At 37.8% G+C, this 19227-nt stretch overlaps 1 protein-coding gene across 1 annotated transcript in view; it reads right to left on the bottom strand.

The window, feature by feature from the left end:
* Positions 1-19227, bottom strand: part of LOC124777490 (glutamyl aminopeptidase-like) — a 322410-nt gene that overhangs the window by 16451 nt on the left and 286732 nt on the right. The window contains exon 13 of the mRNA XM_047252928.1: positions 18209-18354. Within this exon, the coding sequence (XP_047108884.1) occupies positions 18209-18354 (146 nt within the window). The remainder of the gene's footprint in view (positions 1-18208; positions 18355-19227) is intronic.

Here is a 19227-nt window from a genome sequence, read left to right as displayed (position 1 = left end):
GAGGGGACATGTACAGCACAAAAGTGTACAGGCTGACCTTGTCTGTTGACTGACAAAGACCGCAAACAGTTGAAGAGGGTCGTAATATGTAATAGGCAGACATCTGTCCAGACCATCACACAGGAATTCCAAACTGCATCAGGATCCACTGCAAGTACTATTACAGTTAGGTGGGTGATGAGAAAACTTTGATTTCATGGTCGAACAGCTGCTCATAAGCCACACATCACGCTGGTAAATGCCAAACAACACCTCACTTGGTGTAAGGAGCATAAACATTGGACGATTGAACAGTGGAAAAACATTGTGTGGAGTGACGAATCATGGTACACAGTGGGGCAGTCTGATGGCAGTGGGGTGAGTATGGCGAAGGCCCGATGGACTTCATCTGCCAGTGTGTGTGTGTGTGTGTGTGTGTGTGTGTGTGTGTGTGAATGTGTGTGTGTAGTGCCAACAGTATAAGTTGGAGGCGGTGGTGTTATGGTGTGGTCATGTTTTCCATGGAGGGGTCTTGTACCCCCTGTTGTTTTGCATGGCACTATCACAGAACATGCCTACTTTGATGTTTCAAACACCTTCTTGCTTCCCACTGTCGAAGAGCAATTCGGGGATGGCGATTGCATCTTTCAACACAATCAAGCACCTGTTCATAATGCATGGCCTGTGGTGGAGTCGTTACATGACAATAACATCCCTGTAATGGACTGGCCTGCACAGAGTCCTGACCTGAATCCTATAGTACACCTTTGGGATGTTTTGGTACGCTGACTTCATGCCAGGCCTCACCAACCGACATCGATCCTCTCCTCAGTGCAGCACTCCGTGAAGAATGGGCTGCCATTCCCCAAGATACCTTCCAGCACCTGACTGAATGTATGCCTGCAAGAGTGGAAGCTGTTATCAAGGCTAAGGGTGGGCCAACACCATATTGCAATTCCAGCATTACTGATGGAGGGCACCACAAACCTGTAAGTCATTTTCAGCCAGGTGTCCAGATACTTTTGATCAAATAGTGTATGCATCCTTTAAACCTGTCTTTGAAAAAAGTGCCCCCCAGCCCGTTTAGTTAACAATTCCTGTGAGCAAGGCAACGGATGGAGATCAATGCTGGACTGGAAATTAATAGCAAGCTTAAAAGCTCCACATGTGTAAGGATCTGTTATATTTTTTAAGGACCACCTTAGGTATCACCCATTGACTGGTGGAAACTATGGTAATAATGCACTGGTCCTGAAGCCTTGCGAGTGCCTCTTGAAATGGAAGCAGTTGAGGTCTACAACATTTTGGCACAATTGAAGGTTTCACAGAGATGTAGCGGTAAAATTATGTGCACACCTGAGTACTGGATCAAAAATCTCTTTGTATGAAACAAACAGAGCATCAAGTTCAGAAAAAGCTACTGTTTTGGACACACTGCTTGGGGGACACTCAAGAATGTTACTCACACAGTAAACTGGAACAACTGAATATTTTTCTAAATGGAAGTTATGGTAATTATCTCATGATACCATTTCTAAATTTTCCAAACTTGGACCTTTGCAGAGCATTGGTAGGCCCAACTGTCCTCCTTTATTACAATACTTAATCTCAAACAAACATTCTGTGTACTGTTCACTGACACAGTGAAATTTCACATCAATATGCTTGCTTCATTTGACTGTGCTGATTTGATCATTTCGATAGCACTTTGAAGCAATCTCAAAAGATTTATTAATTGTAAGCACTTCACCAAGACTAGGATTGGACTTGACCAAAGCTTTTGTTGTGACGTCCCTGTCAGGGGCAAAGTGCACAATCACATCCCAAATCAGAGATTCCAAATACAAAAGTCTGTAGCTCTGGCATGTGAAAGAGCATTTGCGTGCACAACCCTGCAAGTTGGCAGCCCATGCTGCATAAGACTGCCCCCATTGTTTATGGTACTGACTGTACTGTAGGATAGCTGCAACAGGAGTCATCTGCTGTGACAATGACAACTGTTGCTTCCGAAGCTCCAGAAACTTGGCATCCATAACATGGGCACGAGTGCTAATGTGTCACTGATCGCACAATATGGTAATAGCTTGTCTGCTGCATTTTTACTTTTGTCTGTTCACTTTATTACAAATATTATAAGACACACTGATTAAACCACATAAGTTATTTGTATTGCCATCTTTGTACAACAGCAGACCAGTGACACAGACAGTACATACTGTCCCAGATAACTCATTTTCTTATTACGCTAGTTGGTAACCTTTCTTTGCACTGTTCACTAACATAGTGGAATTTCACATGAATATGTTTGCTTCATCTAACTATGCTGATTTGATAATTGCAATAGCACTTTGTCTACAAGAAGAATGGTCTTCATTTCTCATCTGGATAGCTCATGCAGAAGGGACCTTTGGAGACCATATTGTAAACATTATGATTTACCAACTCTGTAACACTTTAAACATCCACCCTTAAAATATAATGTTTTCTTTCAATAACTATCACATTTTTAGTTACTCACACAGTAAACTGAAATAACTGAAGTTATGGTAACTGTTTCATGATGCCATTCCTAAATTGTTCAAACCTAGGCCTTTGCAGAGCATTGGTAAGTATGTCTGCCAACTGTCCTCCTGTACTACAATACTTTATCTCAAACAAACATTCTCTGTACTGTTCACTAACATAGTGGAATTTCACATGAATATGTTTGCTTCGTCTAAGTATGCTGATTTGATAATTGCAATAGCACTTTGTCTACAAGAAGAATGGTCTCCATTTCTCATCTGGATAGCTCATGCAGAAAGGACTTAATGTGTTTCATTCCTTTGCTGCATTCTGCTGCTGGTATGTACAGGGTGTATCAAAAAGAATCATCAGATTTGGCATGTCTATATTTCTGAAACTAACAAACATATGCAATGAATTTTGTTTTCTTGAAGAATGGAAACTCCTAAAGTTTTTTTTTTTCATACCTTTTCATAGGTTTTCAATATTCCCCCCCTTGAGACGCACGGCATATGTAAATGCAGTATTCATATTGTTCCCATACTGCAGCGAGCGCATCTTGAGATACAGTTTCCGCAGCTGTTATTATGCGACGTCTCAGTTCATTCATTGTTGTTGGTAATGGAGGGACATAAACAGAGTCTTTTATAAACCCCCAAAAGACAAATACAGTCAGGTCCTGTGACCTTGGAGGCCAGTAATGTAAGGCTGAATCATTTGATCCAGTGCAACCGATCCATGGTTCAGTAGTCTTTTGATTTAAAAATTCCTGTACTCCGCACGCCAGTGTGGAGGTGTCCAATGCTGTTGGTAAATGAGGTTCGAATTGGTCTCCAACTGTGGGAAAAGAAAACTATGGCAGATGCGTTCGATGTCTGTATCAGACACTCATGGATGGCCCAATGATTTGCCTTTACACAAACAAGCTGTTTCTCGGAATTGTTCATGCCATCATCTAATGCTCTGTGCTGTAGGAGAATTCACATCATATCTTGTATGAAAGTCATGCTGAACAGTTATTACTGTGACCCCACACTGCACAGAATGTAGAACACAAAATGCTCTCTGCTGTCCCGACACCATTCTTACTAGAACTGAAGTGGGCACACACTGCTGCTACCTAGCGGGAACCACATAAAACTCAAGAGTTTGCTCGTTCCAATAGTACATTGTTCATATCTCAAATAATAGTTATGGTTTTTTCAAATCGGATGATTCTTTTTGATACACCCTGTATTCTGTTTCAGTTGATGAAGTTAAAAAAAAAAAAAAAAAAAAAAACCAACACAACTACTGGGAGCAGCATTATAGAGAATAATGTGTGCTGTTATTTTGTAACCCTCCTTCTCTGGAACTTCTGTGAAGCGGCTCTCAGAATTAAATGTAAATCCAAGATCTGGTCTCATTTTACATGACAAATATAGAAGATTCTGTGGCTTCACAATAAGAAAATTTAATGTTTTCATTCTCTTCATTTTCTTCACTTGTCTCCCTGTCTGAAATTAATTGAGTGTTCAGTCCTTCAGTTAGTCATATTGGATTTTTTATACTTTCTTCATATGTTGTTCATGATGTAGAAATACTGCATCCTCTGTCTTCATTAATTGTATCCCTACTTATGTATATGGATTTTCAACCACAGACATTTCAAAATTCTTCTTTTGTTTGTTTAGCATGTTTTCAATTTTCTCAAAGCCTTGTTCTGTAATGATTCCATCATCAACATGTACATTTCTGCAGTTGGATATTTAAATATGCACTGATTTGATTTCAACTGAATTAGTCCTTCTGCTTTTAGGAAATCTGAAATGTCAGAATTTTATTTCATCTGACTGGAGCCTGTTTAAGTCCACACAGAGTTTTCTTGAAAGCACAATTTTTTGCCCTTATCTTTGTGCCCTTCAGGCATCTTCAAGAGTCTCTTCGTCCATTTTTCCGCAGAAAAAGTTTGTTTTTACATCAAACACTCTCATATAGATATTTTTGTCTGCTGCCACAGAAAGCAACAGTCTTAGTGAACTTGTATCTACCACTGGGCTAAATAATTCCTTGAAATCTATATCTTTTTCTTGCTGATCTTGCTGACAAGATCTGACAACCAGTCTGGCTTTACAATGACCATCATCTCTGACTTTAAAAATCAATTTTTCTTGTCGAAATCTCTTTCCCTATTGTCTCCTTTGGATTCGCCAACTTCCATGTGCCATTCTGTTCAAGTGATGTTGTTTCTTCTTCTATTGCTTTTATCCAGTCTTCTTTATTTGGTCCATTAATACAGTCTTCATATGAAAGTAATGCTGTTACATTATCTTCTAATGACACCATTAATAAATATAGACTTTGATCAGAAATCGGTAAGCTAAGGTAGAATATTCAAAATTTCTAGGTGTATGCATTGATGAGGGGTTGAACTGGAAAAAAACACACTGAAGATCTGCTGAAACGTTTGAGTTCAGCTACGTATGCTATTAGGGTCATTGCAAATTTTGGTGATATACATCTCAGTAAATTAGCTTACCACACTTATTTTCATTCTCTGCTTTCATATGGCATCGTATTGTGGGGTAACGCATCATTGAGTAAAAGAGTGTTCATTGCACAAAAGCGTGTAATCAGAATAATTGCTGGAGCTCATCCAAGATCATCCAGCAGACACTTATTTAAAGAGCTACAGATCTTAACTGTAGCCTCACTAACAAAGATGATGTGACTTACCAAATGAAAGTGCTGGCAGGTCGACAGACACACAAACAAACACAAACATACACACAAAATTCAAGCTTTCGCAACAAACTGTTGCCTCATCAGGAAAGAGGGAAGGAGAGGGAAAGACGAAAGGATGTGGGTTTTAAGGGAGAGGGTAAGGAGTCACTCCAATCCCGGGAGCGGAAAGACTTACCTTAGGGGGAAAAAAGGACGGGTATACACTCGCGCACACACACACATATCCATCCACACATATACAGACACAATCTGACACACACATATATATATATATATATATATATATATATATATATATATATATATATATATATATATATATATATATATATATATATATATATATTCACTTATGAAATTTGTTATTAACAATCCAAATGAATTCAAAAGTAATAGCAGTATACATGGCTACAACACTAGGAGAAATGATGATCTTTACCACCCAAGGTTAAATCTAACTCTGGCTTAAAAGTGGGCAAATTATGCTGCCACAAAAGTATTTGGTTACTTACCTTATAGCATCAAAAGTCTGACAGATAGCCATATAGCATTAAAAAGGAAATTAAAAGAATTTCTAAATGGCAACTCCTTCTACTCATTAGATGAATTTTTGGATATAATAAGTGGGTAATTTCCCCAACCCCCACAAAAAAATTATATTAAAAAATATAAAAAATTAAAAATATTAAGTGTATATAATATTTTGTGTAATGTAATATCTTTTATAGACACCTTTTATTAACCTGACACGTTCCACATCATTACAAAGTGTCGTATTCATGATCTATGGAACAAGTACTAATCTAATATAATCTTTCAAAGGTTTCTTCTAATGTGTTCTATTCCTTAAACTGCAGTTTCCTCTTTCTTCATTGCATAATCCTTCTGCTTGATTTTCTTCTTCATTTTCTTGATGCTGAATTTCACTTACTTGAGTGTTAGTGTCATTTGATATTTCACCAATAACAATATTTTTTGTGCAGTTTTTTTGAGACACACTGTTCAAATTCAACGTCTCTTAAGACAATATTTCTTCTGTCTGCATCAAATAGTCTGTAGCCATTTGGAGCACAATCAACAAAGGTAAATTGATTAAATATATAGCTGTGAGTAATCCTTCTCCCCATGATTCTTTCATCAGTTTACTATTCAAGATCATAGCTGTTACTTTATTAATCATTGTTAGATTCAGTCCCTCTGCTTTCCCACTGAGTTGAAGACTATGAGAAATACTATCATCTACAATAATTCCTTTTTCTTTGCATAGTCATTAGTTTAAGAATTAGCGTGTTCACCACCATTATCATTTTCTATTTCTGAAACTTTCAGTTTGAATTGATTTTCACTTTCTACCACATATTTTCTTATGAATTCTGCAGTTTCTGATTTAAATCTTAACAAATAGGTTGCACAAAAAGGAATGAAATCAACTGATACCGTCATGTAGCATCTGTATCTATTTAATGTTGGAGGATCTCTCTCTCTCTCTCTCTCTCTCTCTCTCTCTCTCTCTCTCTCTCTCTCTCTCTCCCCCCCCCCCCCCCCCTCTCCCCACAGATATTGGTATGTATCATTTCAAGTAGTCTTGCTATTTCTCTCACTATAGAAACTGGTTTTTTGTTAGCTTAGCTCTCACACAATTTTTCTGCTGAAGATAAACTCTAGGAACTCCATTACACATTCTCTTGCTCACAAGTTCATCTATTGCCGTCCATATTTTTCCTCTGTCAATAGTGATTGCATTTATAGTTTTATTTCAATTCCTACAATTAATTTCTTGTTTATGGTCCTTTAAATTTGAGTATTTTATCTTCATAGATTTGAACAGAATATTTACTAAAATCAACAGTGCATTCTACTTAACCGACAGCACTCAGTCATCAGATTTCTACTCATTTTAGAAACACACATAACATCCTTGAGAATACAGTTTCCACCCTGTTGCTACTGTTATCATTTATCCACCTTGTCTGACAGTTTGCACAACATTATCATGGTCTTTCACATTTGTTAACTTCAGCTCTGGATCTACGATATTTCCGAACTGGGGCAAAAGTTTAAAATAGCCATTTTTGGGCCTGGTTAACTTTACCACTTTGTTACACACATGTCCTGTAAATGCACTATCTACAATGATGGCTATTTCTTCTCTCGCATTAGCTTTTTATGATGTATTCCCTTTGTTGTATTCATGTGGAGTAAGTGTCTTCTTTGAGCTTTTCTTCATTGATGTCTTCTTTTTTCTTCTCTTCAGCGATGACTTCTTTCTTGTTTTCTTGAATATCGTCCTCTTTCTTGTTTCTCCAATGGCTACATCTTGTGTGATGTCTTCAGCATGAAAAATGCTATTTCTGTGTTGTCTTTGTTCTTAAAATAACATTCTTCTCATTTAATGTTTGTACTTTTGCAGTGGGGTCATGGCTTGAAAGGCTTCAGTTTTTTGAATTTCATTTTTAAAGTAGTACACTTCTTCTGTGTGGTTATTTTCCTTGAGAATGGGACAGCATTGTTTCTTCTAAGGTTTCTTGCACTCTCTTGCAAACTGTCCATGTCCACCTCAATTGTTACAAATTAGAGCCTTTCTTTTATTTTTGTTAAAACAAACATCAAAGGCAATACTCTCTTCTTGATTATTACTTTTCAATTGTTCATTGAGCCTTGCAAATAGATTGTCACCCACTGGGTGACAAATCCCATGCTGAAGAAAAGTGTTTGAATTCATCTGGCAAAATAAACAGTACCTGGGTATGGTACCTGATATCATTTCTGACTGTAGTCAATTCATTCAAATGCTATGTTCTGCAGTGCATATATGTTACTCATCATGTCTCTAGTTTTATCATATCTGAAACTCTAAAATTCTTGAAGCAACTGCAGAGTTCTTTGAGAAATGTCTCTTTTGTAAATTTCTTTAACTTTATTGGATGTAGCCTTGGAAGTTTCACAGCCCAACCCATTCAACGTTACCTTTTTCTCAACTGTCCTCATACAATGTTTCACCTTGCTGTCCCATTGCTGACACTTCTTCTGCGACTGCAGTTGTGTGTGCATTGTGTGTGTGTGTGTGTGTGTGTGTGTGTGTGTGTGTGTGTGTGTGTGTCTAGTCTATTGTTGACAAAGGCCTTAATGGCCAAAAGCTTTATTTATGACTGTCTTTATGTTGTGCCTATCTGCACTCAGCACCTCCGCTATGTGGTGAGTAGCAATGTTTGCTATATAGTTTTTAAAGGTCTTTCAAAATCTTTGGAACATTATTCATGTAAGTCAGAAATAAGAATTGAGCCATTACTGATCTCTGTGGCCTTTCATATGTTGTGTTCCCTAATTCAGAGCTTCATTTCATGCCTGTGAAACAACTTGTTAATGAGATATTCTGCTTTCTGTTGAGAAGGTAAGACTCCATCCATGCACAAGGAATGCTGTTAATGCAATACCACTTAAGTTTGCTATGTGGAATTTTCTTATCCATAAAATCAAAGGCTTTGGCAATCACAAAGTTCGTGTTTAGCTCTGTTAGAACTTCACTTGCTTTCTCAGTGGAGAATCTTTCACAAAAGACAAACTAGGGGTAGTTAACAAATTCTGGTTGGTTAAACAAGTCATTCTTGTGTCATGGCCACTGTCTCAAACACTTCTGATAGAAATTGAAAGAGTGATGCGTGATACAGGTCTCTAATTACAGCTGGTTTTCTTCATCCAGTTGTCTTGATGGGTTATTCTAGTCTGTCAGGAAATATGCCTTAAGTCATTCATTGGTTATGAAGATAGGTTAAGGCTACTCATATTAAGTCAAAACAAGATTTTTACACTGTACTAGAAGAATCATCACAGTCTGCATAATTACTATTTTTTTGTGACTTGATAAATTTTTTAATGTACTCAGGTGTTGTAGTTTTGAAACTAATATCTGTTGGTGGTACATGCAGTGTCTGTTCAAGAACATACAGTGCATCTCTGTTAGGTTCTTTATTACTGGGTGAGTGTTTGCTGCCACTGTGAAAAAGTAATAATTGAATTCCATACCCAATGGTTTGAAAATTCACCAATTCTGCCGTAGTTATTTTTTGGGGGCCCAGCCCAGTTTCACTAGGGGCACTATTTTTTATTTCTTTTGTTAATAATGTTCCAAATAGTTGTCACCTCAGTCTTCGAAAGTTCACAGGTAGTTTTAAATGAAAGTTTTGACATAACTATAATCAGTTTTTTTTAACAGAGCTCAGAAAAGCTATTTGTTACTATTTAAAAAATCAGTGTTGAACATAATATCTAAGGAAAGCTGAATTGTGGTACTGAAGCTATTTGAAGTATGAATACTAAGTACATGGAAAAGAACAGCTTTTAATTCATTAGGAAGTTAGGTTTTTGGATAAATGTCTTACAAAAAAACTTACCTAGAGTGCAGGCATAAAATATAATCATGCATATCTACTGATAAGTTAACAACAATCCTGACTCTTCAACTACTTATATTTATTCCTTAATATCTATAGTAAATGTAAAACTTTCTTGGATTAAGCATAATTATTACAATGTTGTTAAACATGTGTTCTTTGCAGTGGCACTTTAGTTGCTGCAGTCCTGTCAAAACTGAATCCTTCAGGCAATATTTTCAGACTGAAGATCATAACAGATTATAAAGAAGAGAGATGGAGTCACATGAAAGCAGTAACATGGAAGGGTGTCTTTCAAGCAATAAATTTCGATGTAATAATGGTTTAACATGTAATGTAATAGTAGTAGTAGTAGTAGTAGTAGTAGTGCAATTTTGTCATATGATGACATGTTGGAGACCGTGGCTGTTTTTGAAGACAAATGTTGATCGTGTTAGGACAGCAACCAGCCACAAATTTACTTTGAGTTCCTTTATTCAAAGGAAACCGTTACCGGTTTCGAATCGTTGCGATTCATCATCAGACGGTTTACACGCTTTCTTTCTACATTTGGTGTGTTTTTTACAGATTAATTGTCCTAAAATACAAATAAAACACAATTACAAACATGCCACACACAGATGGTTGCGTTGTAGATTTTCGTTGCATGTGACTTACGTGAAACGTCGGTTTCGAGTGATTGTTTCTATAACGTTCATCCAATCGATGTAAATGCATTCCCATTGCATCCTCGATGTTGCACACATAATAGTTCTCACTGTACACTTTAGATTTGTCACTGAGTTCATTCCAACCACGCACCACATGTTTTGGTACATACAAAGAGCTTACAAACATATGGGTGTCACAGATGCTATGATATATCGTAACATTTGACGATGATGTCCTATGTTTGGAAAGGATCATATATTCTTTTACATAACTGTAATGTCTTTTACATTAGTGTAGAGAGATTGAATATTTTTTTTATTATATATAAATCTGTTATTGCTAATTTAATTATAAAGTTTTTATATATCTTTAGAGCTGTATAGGTAAAATAGTACATTATTTTATTACATTTGGCAGCATGAGAATTATAGTAACATATAAATTTTCTACTTGATCTGCAGATAGGTGTATTAATATTATTTGCTTTGGAGGCTGGAAAGTAATTTTTGGAAATTTTTCAGGAAAGGGGCGTTAGCCAACTCTGTTTGTTCGTTAAGGATATAGTCTGGGGTGCTGTTTTTGTGTGTGTGTATTTCTAATTCTTCTAATATATTCATAGTGGCCCCTTTTTCTGTTAGATGTAAAATCTTTAAGTTGTCCTCAATGTTACCCACTGAATGGTTTTCTTCAGCAATATGGGCTGCAAATGCTGATTTGTTCAAGTTACCAAGTCTTAGGGCGTCAATATGTTCTTTATATCTAATTTCAAAACTTCTGCCTGTCTGTCCAATGTAGAATTTTGGGCATGTATCACACTTAAGTTTGTATATTCCTGATTTACGGTAGGGACTCTTGGAGGTGTTTACATCATGTATCATTTTTTGTTGTAATTTATTTTTTGTGGAAAAGCTGATTCTGATATTTTTCTTCTTTTTAAATAAGTTTGCTATTTGGTATGAAAGTGGGCCTATGTATGGGAGAGTAGCATATTTAGGTTTGGCTTCAGTGGCACACTGATTTGGCTTGAAGTGACTGCTGTGAAGTGGATCTGTGGGTTTTGTCTGCATTTTGTTGTGGAGTTTTTCTATTATTGTGGGTTTATATTCATTATTATGAGCAACTGTTTTAATTATATTGATTTCATTTTGTTGGTCTGTGTCACTCATTGGTACTTTTTTTAATTCGGTGTAGCATCGTTCTGAAATATGCCATTTTTTGTTGGTGGGGGTGGCAAGATGAGTTGCTAATACTGACATCTGTCGTGGTAGGTTTTCTGTAAATACTGAATAGATGTTTATTGTTACTATTGCAAATTTTCAGGTCAAGAAAGTTAATGCTTTTGTTAGTTTCATGTTCAACTGTGAATTTAATATTTTTGTGCATTTTGCTAAGATCTGCTGCTAATGTATCTATTTCATTGCTTGTACCATCAAAAAGCAGTATTGTATCATCAACATATCTTCTGTAGTATATTATTTGGTTTGAGATGTGCTGTTTGGCAGAAAAGAATTTTTGTTCTATATGGTTGGTATAAATGTCAGCCAATATCCCAGCTAAGCTACTTCCCATTGCCAAACCATCATGTTGTTGGTACAGTTTGTTGTTGAAGCTAAAGAAACTCGCTCGGCTGGATACCACACGTCCTGGCGTGTGGCAGCTGGCCAGACACTTCACCAGGGAGAAACATTACATTCCCACGTTACAAGGACCAGACGGCCCAGCCTACTCCGCGACGGAGAAGGCAGAGCTTATGGCCACAACACTTGCTGCGTCCTTCATGCCGAATCTGGTTCCTTCAGACCCAGCATTCACACTTGAAACGGACCAGGAGGTTACACGACTTGTAGCCCAGCCCTCGCGCGACGAAATCAGACGTGCTAGCACAAATGAAGTCACATGGGCTATCAAGCACACCAACGCTAGAAAAGCCCCTGGGCCTGATGGCATTCAAAACCGTGTCCTCCATGAGTTCACGGATAAAGCCGTAGAATACCTCACACACCTAACGAATGCCATCCTGACACACCAACACTTCCCTGACTTTTGGAAGGCGGCCAAGGTCCTGATGTTCAGGAAGCCAGGGAAAGACCACTCCCTCCCACAAAATTACCGACCCATCAGTCTGCTGTGCTCGCTCAGCAAGATTGTTGAGAAGGTAATACTAAAACGTATCACTAGGCATTGCATCGCCAACGACACCCTAAGACCGGAGCAATTCGGCTTTAGGAATCACCACTCGACAACACAACAACTCCTCCGCGTAGTCGAACATATAACACACGGCTACAACATGAACAAAGCCACAGGGGCCGTGTTCCTAGACATCAAAAAGGCTTTCGATCGTCTCTGGCACAACGAACTCATACGCAAACTAAGCGAAGCTGGTTTCCCAGACGGACTCGTACGTCTCATACACTCATATCTCATGAACAGATGTTTCAACACTAACGTGCAGGATAAACAATCAACACAACACGGTATCCAAGCTGGAGTACCCCAAGGAAGCATTCTGGGGCCCATCTTGTTTAACCTGTACATTAATGACTACCCAGCGACACGAAACACGACGTTAGCCGTCTACGCGGATGACACAGCCATCCTCGCGCAAGACTGGAAACCGTCGAACATCAACTCACGAATACAGACAGCACTCAGAACAGCTGAGCCTTGGCTGGAGCGATGGCGTATTAAAGTAAACGTCGACAAGTGCGAAGCTGTTCTGTTCACACGCAGACCGAAACTACTGCACAAACACCAACACTGTAGACCGATAACACTACATACACGCCCAATACGTTTCCGAGAGAAAGTCAGATACCTTGGTGTCTGGCTGGACCGGAAACTTACATGGGGGGACCACATCGAATACGTTGCCAACCGAGCGCACGCGAGGCTCAAACAGCTCTACCCAATGCTCAACAGGGAAAGCACACTGAATAGGAGGGTGTCGAGGTCCTTATACACGACACTGATTAGACCTCTGATGACGTACGCAGCTCCCGTCTGGGGATATGCAGCTCCCACACGACTGCGCCACCTGCAGATCATACAGAACAAAGTGCTACGAATCATTAGCAATGCTCCACGCTACACACGCACCGTGGATCTTCACCATGAATACCGCCTTGATACCCTCAAGGAAGTATTCAAGAAACACGCCACACGACTATACAGGAACTCGAGACACTCGAACAATCCTTTCATCCTCACTCTGGGAAACTACGATCACAACCACAGGTGGAAACACAAGCGACCAAAGGCACTGCTAGCTAGGGCATAACCACCTATGGTAAACTAACATACGCAAACAGCGACAAACGTCGGTAAGCCCCTGCATATCAGCAATACTGACTGGCAACTACCAGCTGCTATTAGAGCCGACCAACAGGCCACAGCAGGGACACCGACGAGCTCGCCCACAGACGCACGAGCAATCTCCCAACACTCCCTCATACTGTGCCTCCGGTATATGACCTATCGGACACAAGACCGATAACAAACATAACTGTTGCAGGTTGCAGGACGCTGAACGAGGACACTGTACCAGCACCCAGCGCCAGCCGCCGAGCAGCACAAACGCACAACGACAAGGTATCGACATACATGATACCCACTACTAACAAAGCCTATCCTTGCACAACCTATCGCAGGCAGCAAGACAACCGCTACTGCTCTTGCCGCCCGACCTAACTTTCGCAGAGGTTTTTTTCCCTTGGCTCTTGCCTTGGCACTTTTTTTCCTCTGCCCTTCAAACCGCTACCCTTCGTCAGATTTCGACCAATCTATCTCCAGATGAGCGCGTATTAATGGTTAATCCTAACCAGACGTACGCAAACATCGCAGCACCCACATCCTGCGACACCTCACCTTAGTGAATACTAACCCTTATGCAGAGATGGCAGTAGACCTTTTGTGTTGGCCATCATGCCGGTGTGGGCGTGGAGGGGCTCCACCTCTTGAAAATGTTGAAGCTAAAGTAATTATGGTCTAGAATAAGTGAAAGTATTTCTATGAGTTCACAGATCTCTGCAACACTAATTTTCTTATATTTAAGCAGATTGTTTCTTATAATGTTAATAGTCTCTTTTACAGGGATGTTCGTGTACAGGTTGACTATGTCTAGTGATGCTAATTTAGCTGTTGGTGGGATGTGGATGTCTTTAATTAAGCTTATGAGTTCATGTGTGTTATGTATGGTGTAGTTATTTTCAAATGTATAGTATTTGGTAATGAGGTCTTTTAATTTACGGCTTATGAAGTATGCAGGGCTGTTTCTTGAGTTAACAATCGGGCGAATGGGACAATATGCTTTATGAACCTTTGGCTGTGCACGCAGTTTTGGTGCCAAGGGATTCATTGTTATGCAGTTACGTATTTCATATTTGTTCAGTAAAAAGTTACAGTTTTGTAGCAGCTTTCGGAGTTTAGTTTGGAATTTTACTGTAGGATCCGTCTTTATTTCAGTAATATTGTTGCTATGGAAAAATTGCAAGGTTTTCTCTACATATTCCCTTTCATGCAATATAATTAAAGAATTTCCTTTGTCAGCTTTTACTATGAGTGCTTTACTTTCAGACAGTTTGCTATTAATATTTTTCAAATCTTTAAGTTCAGTGTTTTTGCGGGTATTATTTGATTGAAGTTGTTTCATTATCAGTTTATTTGTCTTGTATGCAACTGCATTTTTCTCACATGTGTCTAGTTTTGCTGTGTCACAAGCAAGTTTTGTGCAGGCTATGAGGTTTTTAACACTGTGATTATTGAGATTTGTTCCAATATTATGTTTCAGACCTTTATTTAACAAAGTGAGTTCACTGCTGCTAAATTGGATCTCAGTTGTATTAATGACTCTATCAAAAAATTTGTGTTGGCTTAGCTGTTTGTTATTATCAAACTCTGGATTGTTCATAGATTTTAAGGCTTCAATTTTCTTTTTGTGTTTGGATAGGATTATCTTTTGTTCTTTGTCTACTTTATCGTCTATGTGCTGTAGGATGTGTGAGAATTGTAATCCTATCCAAACACAAAAAGAAAATTGAAGCCTTAAAATCTATGAACAATCCAGAGTTTGATAATAACAAACAGCTAAGCCAACACAAATTTTTTGATAGAGTCATTAATACAACTGATATCCAATTTAGCAGCAGTGAACTCACTTTGTTAAATAAAGGTCTGAAACATAATATTGGAACAAATCTCAATAATCACAGTGTTAAAAACCTCATAGCCTGCACAAAACTTGCTTGTGACACAGCAAAACTAGACACATGTGAGAAAAATGCAGTTGCATACAAGACAAATAAACTGATAATGAAACAACTTCAAACAAATAATACCCGCAAAAACACTGAACTTAAAGATTTGAAAAATATTAATAGCAAACTGTCTGAAAGTAAAGCACTCATAGTAAAAGCTGACAAAGGAAATTCTTTAATTATACTGCATGAAAGGGAATATGTAGAGAAAACCTTGCAATTTTTCCATAGCAACAATATTACTGAAATAAAGACGGATCCTACAGTAAAATTCCAAACTAAACTCCGAAAGCTGCTACAAAACTGTAACTTTTTACTGAACAAATATGAAATACGTAACTGCATAACAATGAATCCCTCGGCACCAAAACTGCGTGCACAGCCAAAGGTTCATAAAGCATATTGTCCCATTCGCCCGATTGTTAACTCAAGAAACAGCCCTGCATACTTCATAAGCCGTAAATTAAAAGACCTCATTACCAAATACTATACATTTGAAAATAACTACACCATGCATAACACACATGAACTCATAAGCTTAATTAAAGACATCCACATCCCACCAACAGCTAAATTAGCATCACTAGACATAGTCAACCTGTACACGAACATCCCTGTAAAAGAGACTATTAACATTATAAGAAACAATCTGCTTAAATATAAGAAAATTAGTGTTGCAGAGATCTGTGAACTCATAGAAATACTTTCACTTATTCTAGACCATAATTACTTTAGCTTCAACAACAAACTGTACCAACAACATGATGGTTTGGCAATGGGAAGTAGCTTAGCTGGGATATTGGCTGACATTTATACCAACCATATAGAACAAAAATTCTTTTCTGCCAAACAGCACATCTCAAACCAAATAATATACTACAGAAGATATGTTGATGATACAATACTGCTTTTTGATGGTACAAGCAATGAAATAGATACATTAGCAGCAGATCTTAGCAAAATGCACAAAAATATTAAATTCACAGTTGAACATGAAACTAACAAAAGCATTAACTTTCTTGACCTGAAAATTTGCAATAGTAACAATAAACATCTATTCAGTATTTACAGAAAACCTACCACCACAGATGTCAGTATTAGCAACTCATCTTGCCACCCGCACCAACAAAAAATGGCATATTTCAGAACGATGCTACACCGAATTAAAAAAGTACCAATGAGTGACACAGACCAACAAAATGAAATCAATATAATTAAAACAGTTGCTCATAATAATGAATATAAACCCACAATAATAGAAAAACTCCACAACAAAATGCAGACAAAACCCACAGATCCACTTCACAGCAGTCACTTCAAGCCAAATCAGTGTGCCACTGAAGCCAAACCTAAATATGCTACTCTCCCATACATAGGCCCACTTTCATACCAAATAGCAAACTTATTTAAAAAGAAGAAAAATATCAGAATCAGCTTTTCCACAAAAAATAAATTACAACAAAAAATGATACATGATGTAAACACCTCCAAGAGTCCCTACCGTAAATCAGGAATATACAAACTTAAGTGTGATACATGCCCAAAATTCTACATTGGACAGACAGGCAGAAGTTTTGAAATTAGATATAAAGAACATATTGACGCCCTAAGACTTGGTAACTTGAACAAATCAGCATTTGCAGCCCATATTGCTGAAGAAAACCATTCAGTGGGTAACATTGAGGACAACTTAAAGATTTTACATCTAACAGAAAAAGGGGCCACTATGAATATATTAGAAGAATTAGAAATACACACACACAAAAACAGCACCCCAGACTATATCCTTAACGAACATACAGAGTTGGCTAACGCCCCTTTCCCGAAAAATTTCCAAAAATTACTTTCCAGCCTCTAAAGCAAATAATATTAATACACCTATCTGCAGATCAAGTAGAAAATTTATATGTTACTATAATTCTCATGCTGCCAAATGTAATAAAATAATGTACTATTTTACCTATACAGCTCTAAAGATATATAAAAACTTTATAATTAAATTAGCAATAACAGATTTATATATAATAAAAAAAATATTCAATCTCTCTACACTAATGTAAAAGACATTACAGTTATGTAAAAGAATATATGATCCTTTCCAAACATAGGACATCATCGTCAAATGTTACGATATATCATAGCATCTGTGACACCCATATGTTTGTAAGCTCTTTGTATGTACCAAAACATGTGGTGCGTGGTTGGAATGAACTCAGTGACAAATCTAAAGTGTACAGTGAGAACTATTATGTGTGCAACATCGAGGATGCAATGGGAATGCATTTACATCGATTGGATGAACGTTATAGAAACAATCACTCGAAACCGACGTTTCACGTAAGTCACATGCAACGAAAATCTACAACGCAACCATCTGTGTGTGGCATGTTTGTAATTGTGTTTTATTTGTATTTTAGGACAATTAATCTGTAAAAAACACACCAAATGTAGAAAGAAAGCGTGTAAACCGTCTGATGATGAATCGCAACGATTCGAAACCGGTAACGGTTTCCTTTGAATAAAGGAACTCCAAGTAAATTTGTGGCTGGTTGCTGTCCTAACACGATCAACAGTAGTAGTAGTAGTTGCAGTGGTAATACTACCACAACAATACCAAAACAACAACAATGATGACAAGAAGAAAGTAATTGAAGGATGAGCTTTCCACATTAGTCAATATTTCACAGGCATCAAACAACTTACCATAATGGTACACAAGTGTTCTCAGATCAGGATGGGGTCTGTAGTCTGGTTGGACTAACCAACCATCGAATTCATCCTGCACTTGTTGTAGACATGCTGGCAGTGCTGCTAGACATGCTAACTCTAGAGCCACTATTCGCAGTCTCCTGCAACATATTAACAGTTACATTGTTACATATTCACAATCAAACCAAACTGACCATTGTGCTCAATGATTTTAAAGTATCACCATTTCTGGTACTGCTATTATCTGGGAACTCTTTTTGTTTCACTGTTTTTATCTGTAGGTTGTTTAATAATTTACCAGATTATTTTTGTTTTATTCTAGAAGTTTTAATCTGTCAGGAAATTTCATGTCAGTGCACACCTAACTGTGAAGTGAAAATTCATTTTATGAGCAGGATAAATAATAATTTTCACTGTAAACAGGCATTCATTCTTACATCATGTGGATACTTGTTTTTATATATTTTTTATCAATGTAGTTGTGCAAATATCAAGGAAACTGGGTTAGATTAACAATAGCTATGAGGGCCATTCAGAAAGTAGAGAATGTTTTGTTTTGACATGCGATCGTATCCCCCACCACCACTGCCAACTGACCACTGCCCTTGATACTCATCGGCTCCAGTTTGGCAGCAGCTCAATTGAATATAGTTGATTAATACTTAGCTCTGTGACTTTAAAATGTATGATAATGTTATTAACTTTTACAGTGCACGTAAGTCCAACCTATCAAAATTTGCAGACAGATAACTGAGGTTTACAGTAATGTGATGAACGAAGCATCAGTTTAGAAGTGGTGTGTCACTTTTATTAGTGGGCAGAAGAATGTTCATGACAAAGATCGCTCAGGCCGGCCCTCAATGGTGACTGGAAGACACCAAGCAATGACTGAAACAAAAATCCAAGATGATAGATGTTCACAATTAGTGAACTGCAATGGCCTACTGTCAGACGCTCTAATGGCTTTGCCACACCATTAAAACAATTGGCACAGAATGCTAACCGGTGGAGTG

This window comes from Schistocerca piceifrons, chromosome 2, assembly GCF_021461385.2.
Source record: "Schistocerca piceifrons isolate TAMUIC-IGC-003096 chromosome 2, iqSchPice1.1, whole genome shotgun sequence".
Taxonomy (NCBI): domain Eukaryota; kingdom Metazoa; phylum Arthropoda; class Insecta; order Orthoptera; family Acrididae; genus Schistocerca; species Schistocerca piceifrons.
Note: the sequence above shows the minus strand (reverse complement) of the source record. Positions and strands in the feature narration are given on the sequence as shown.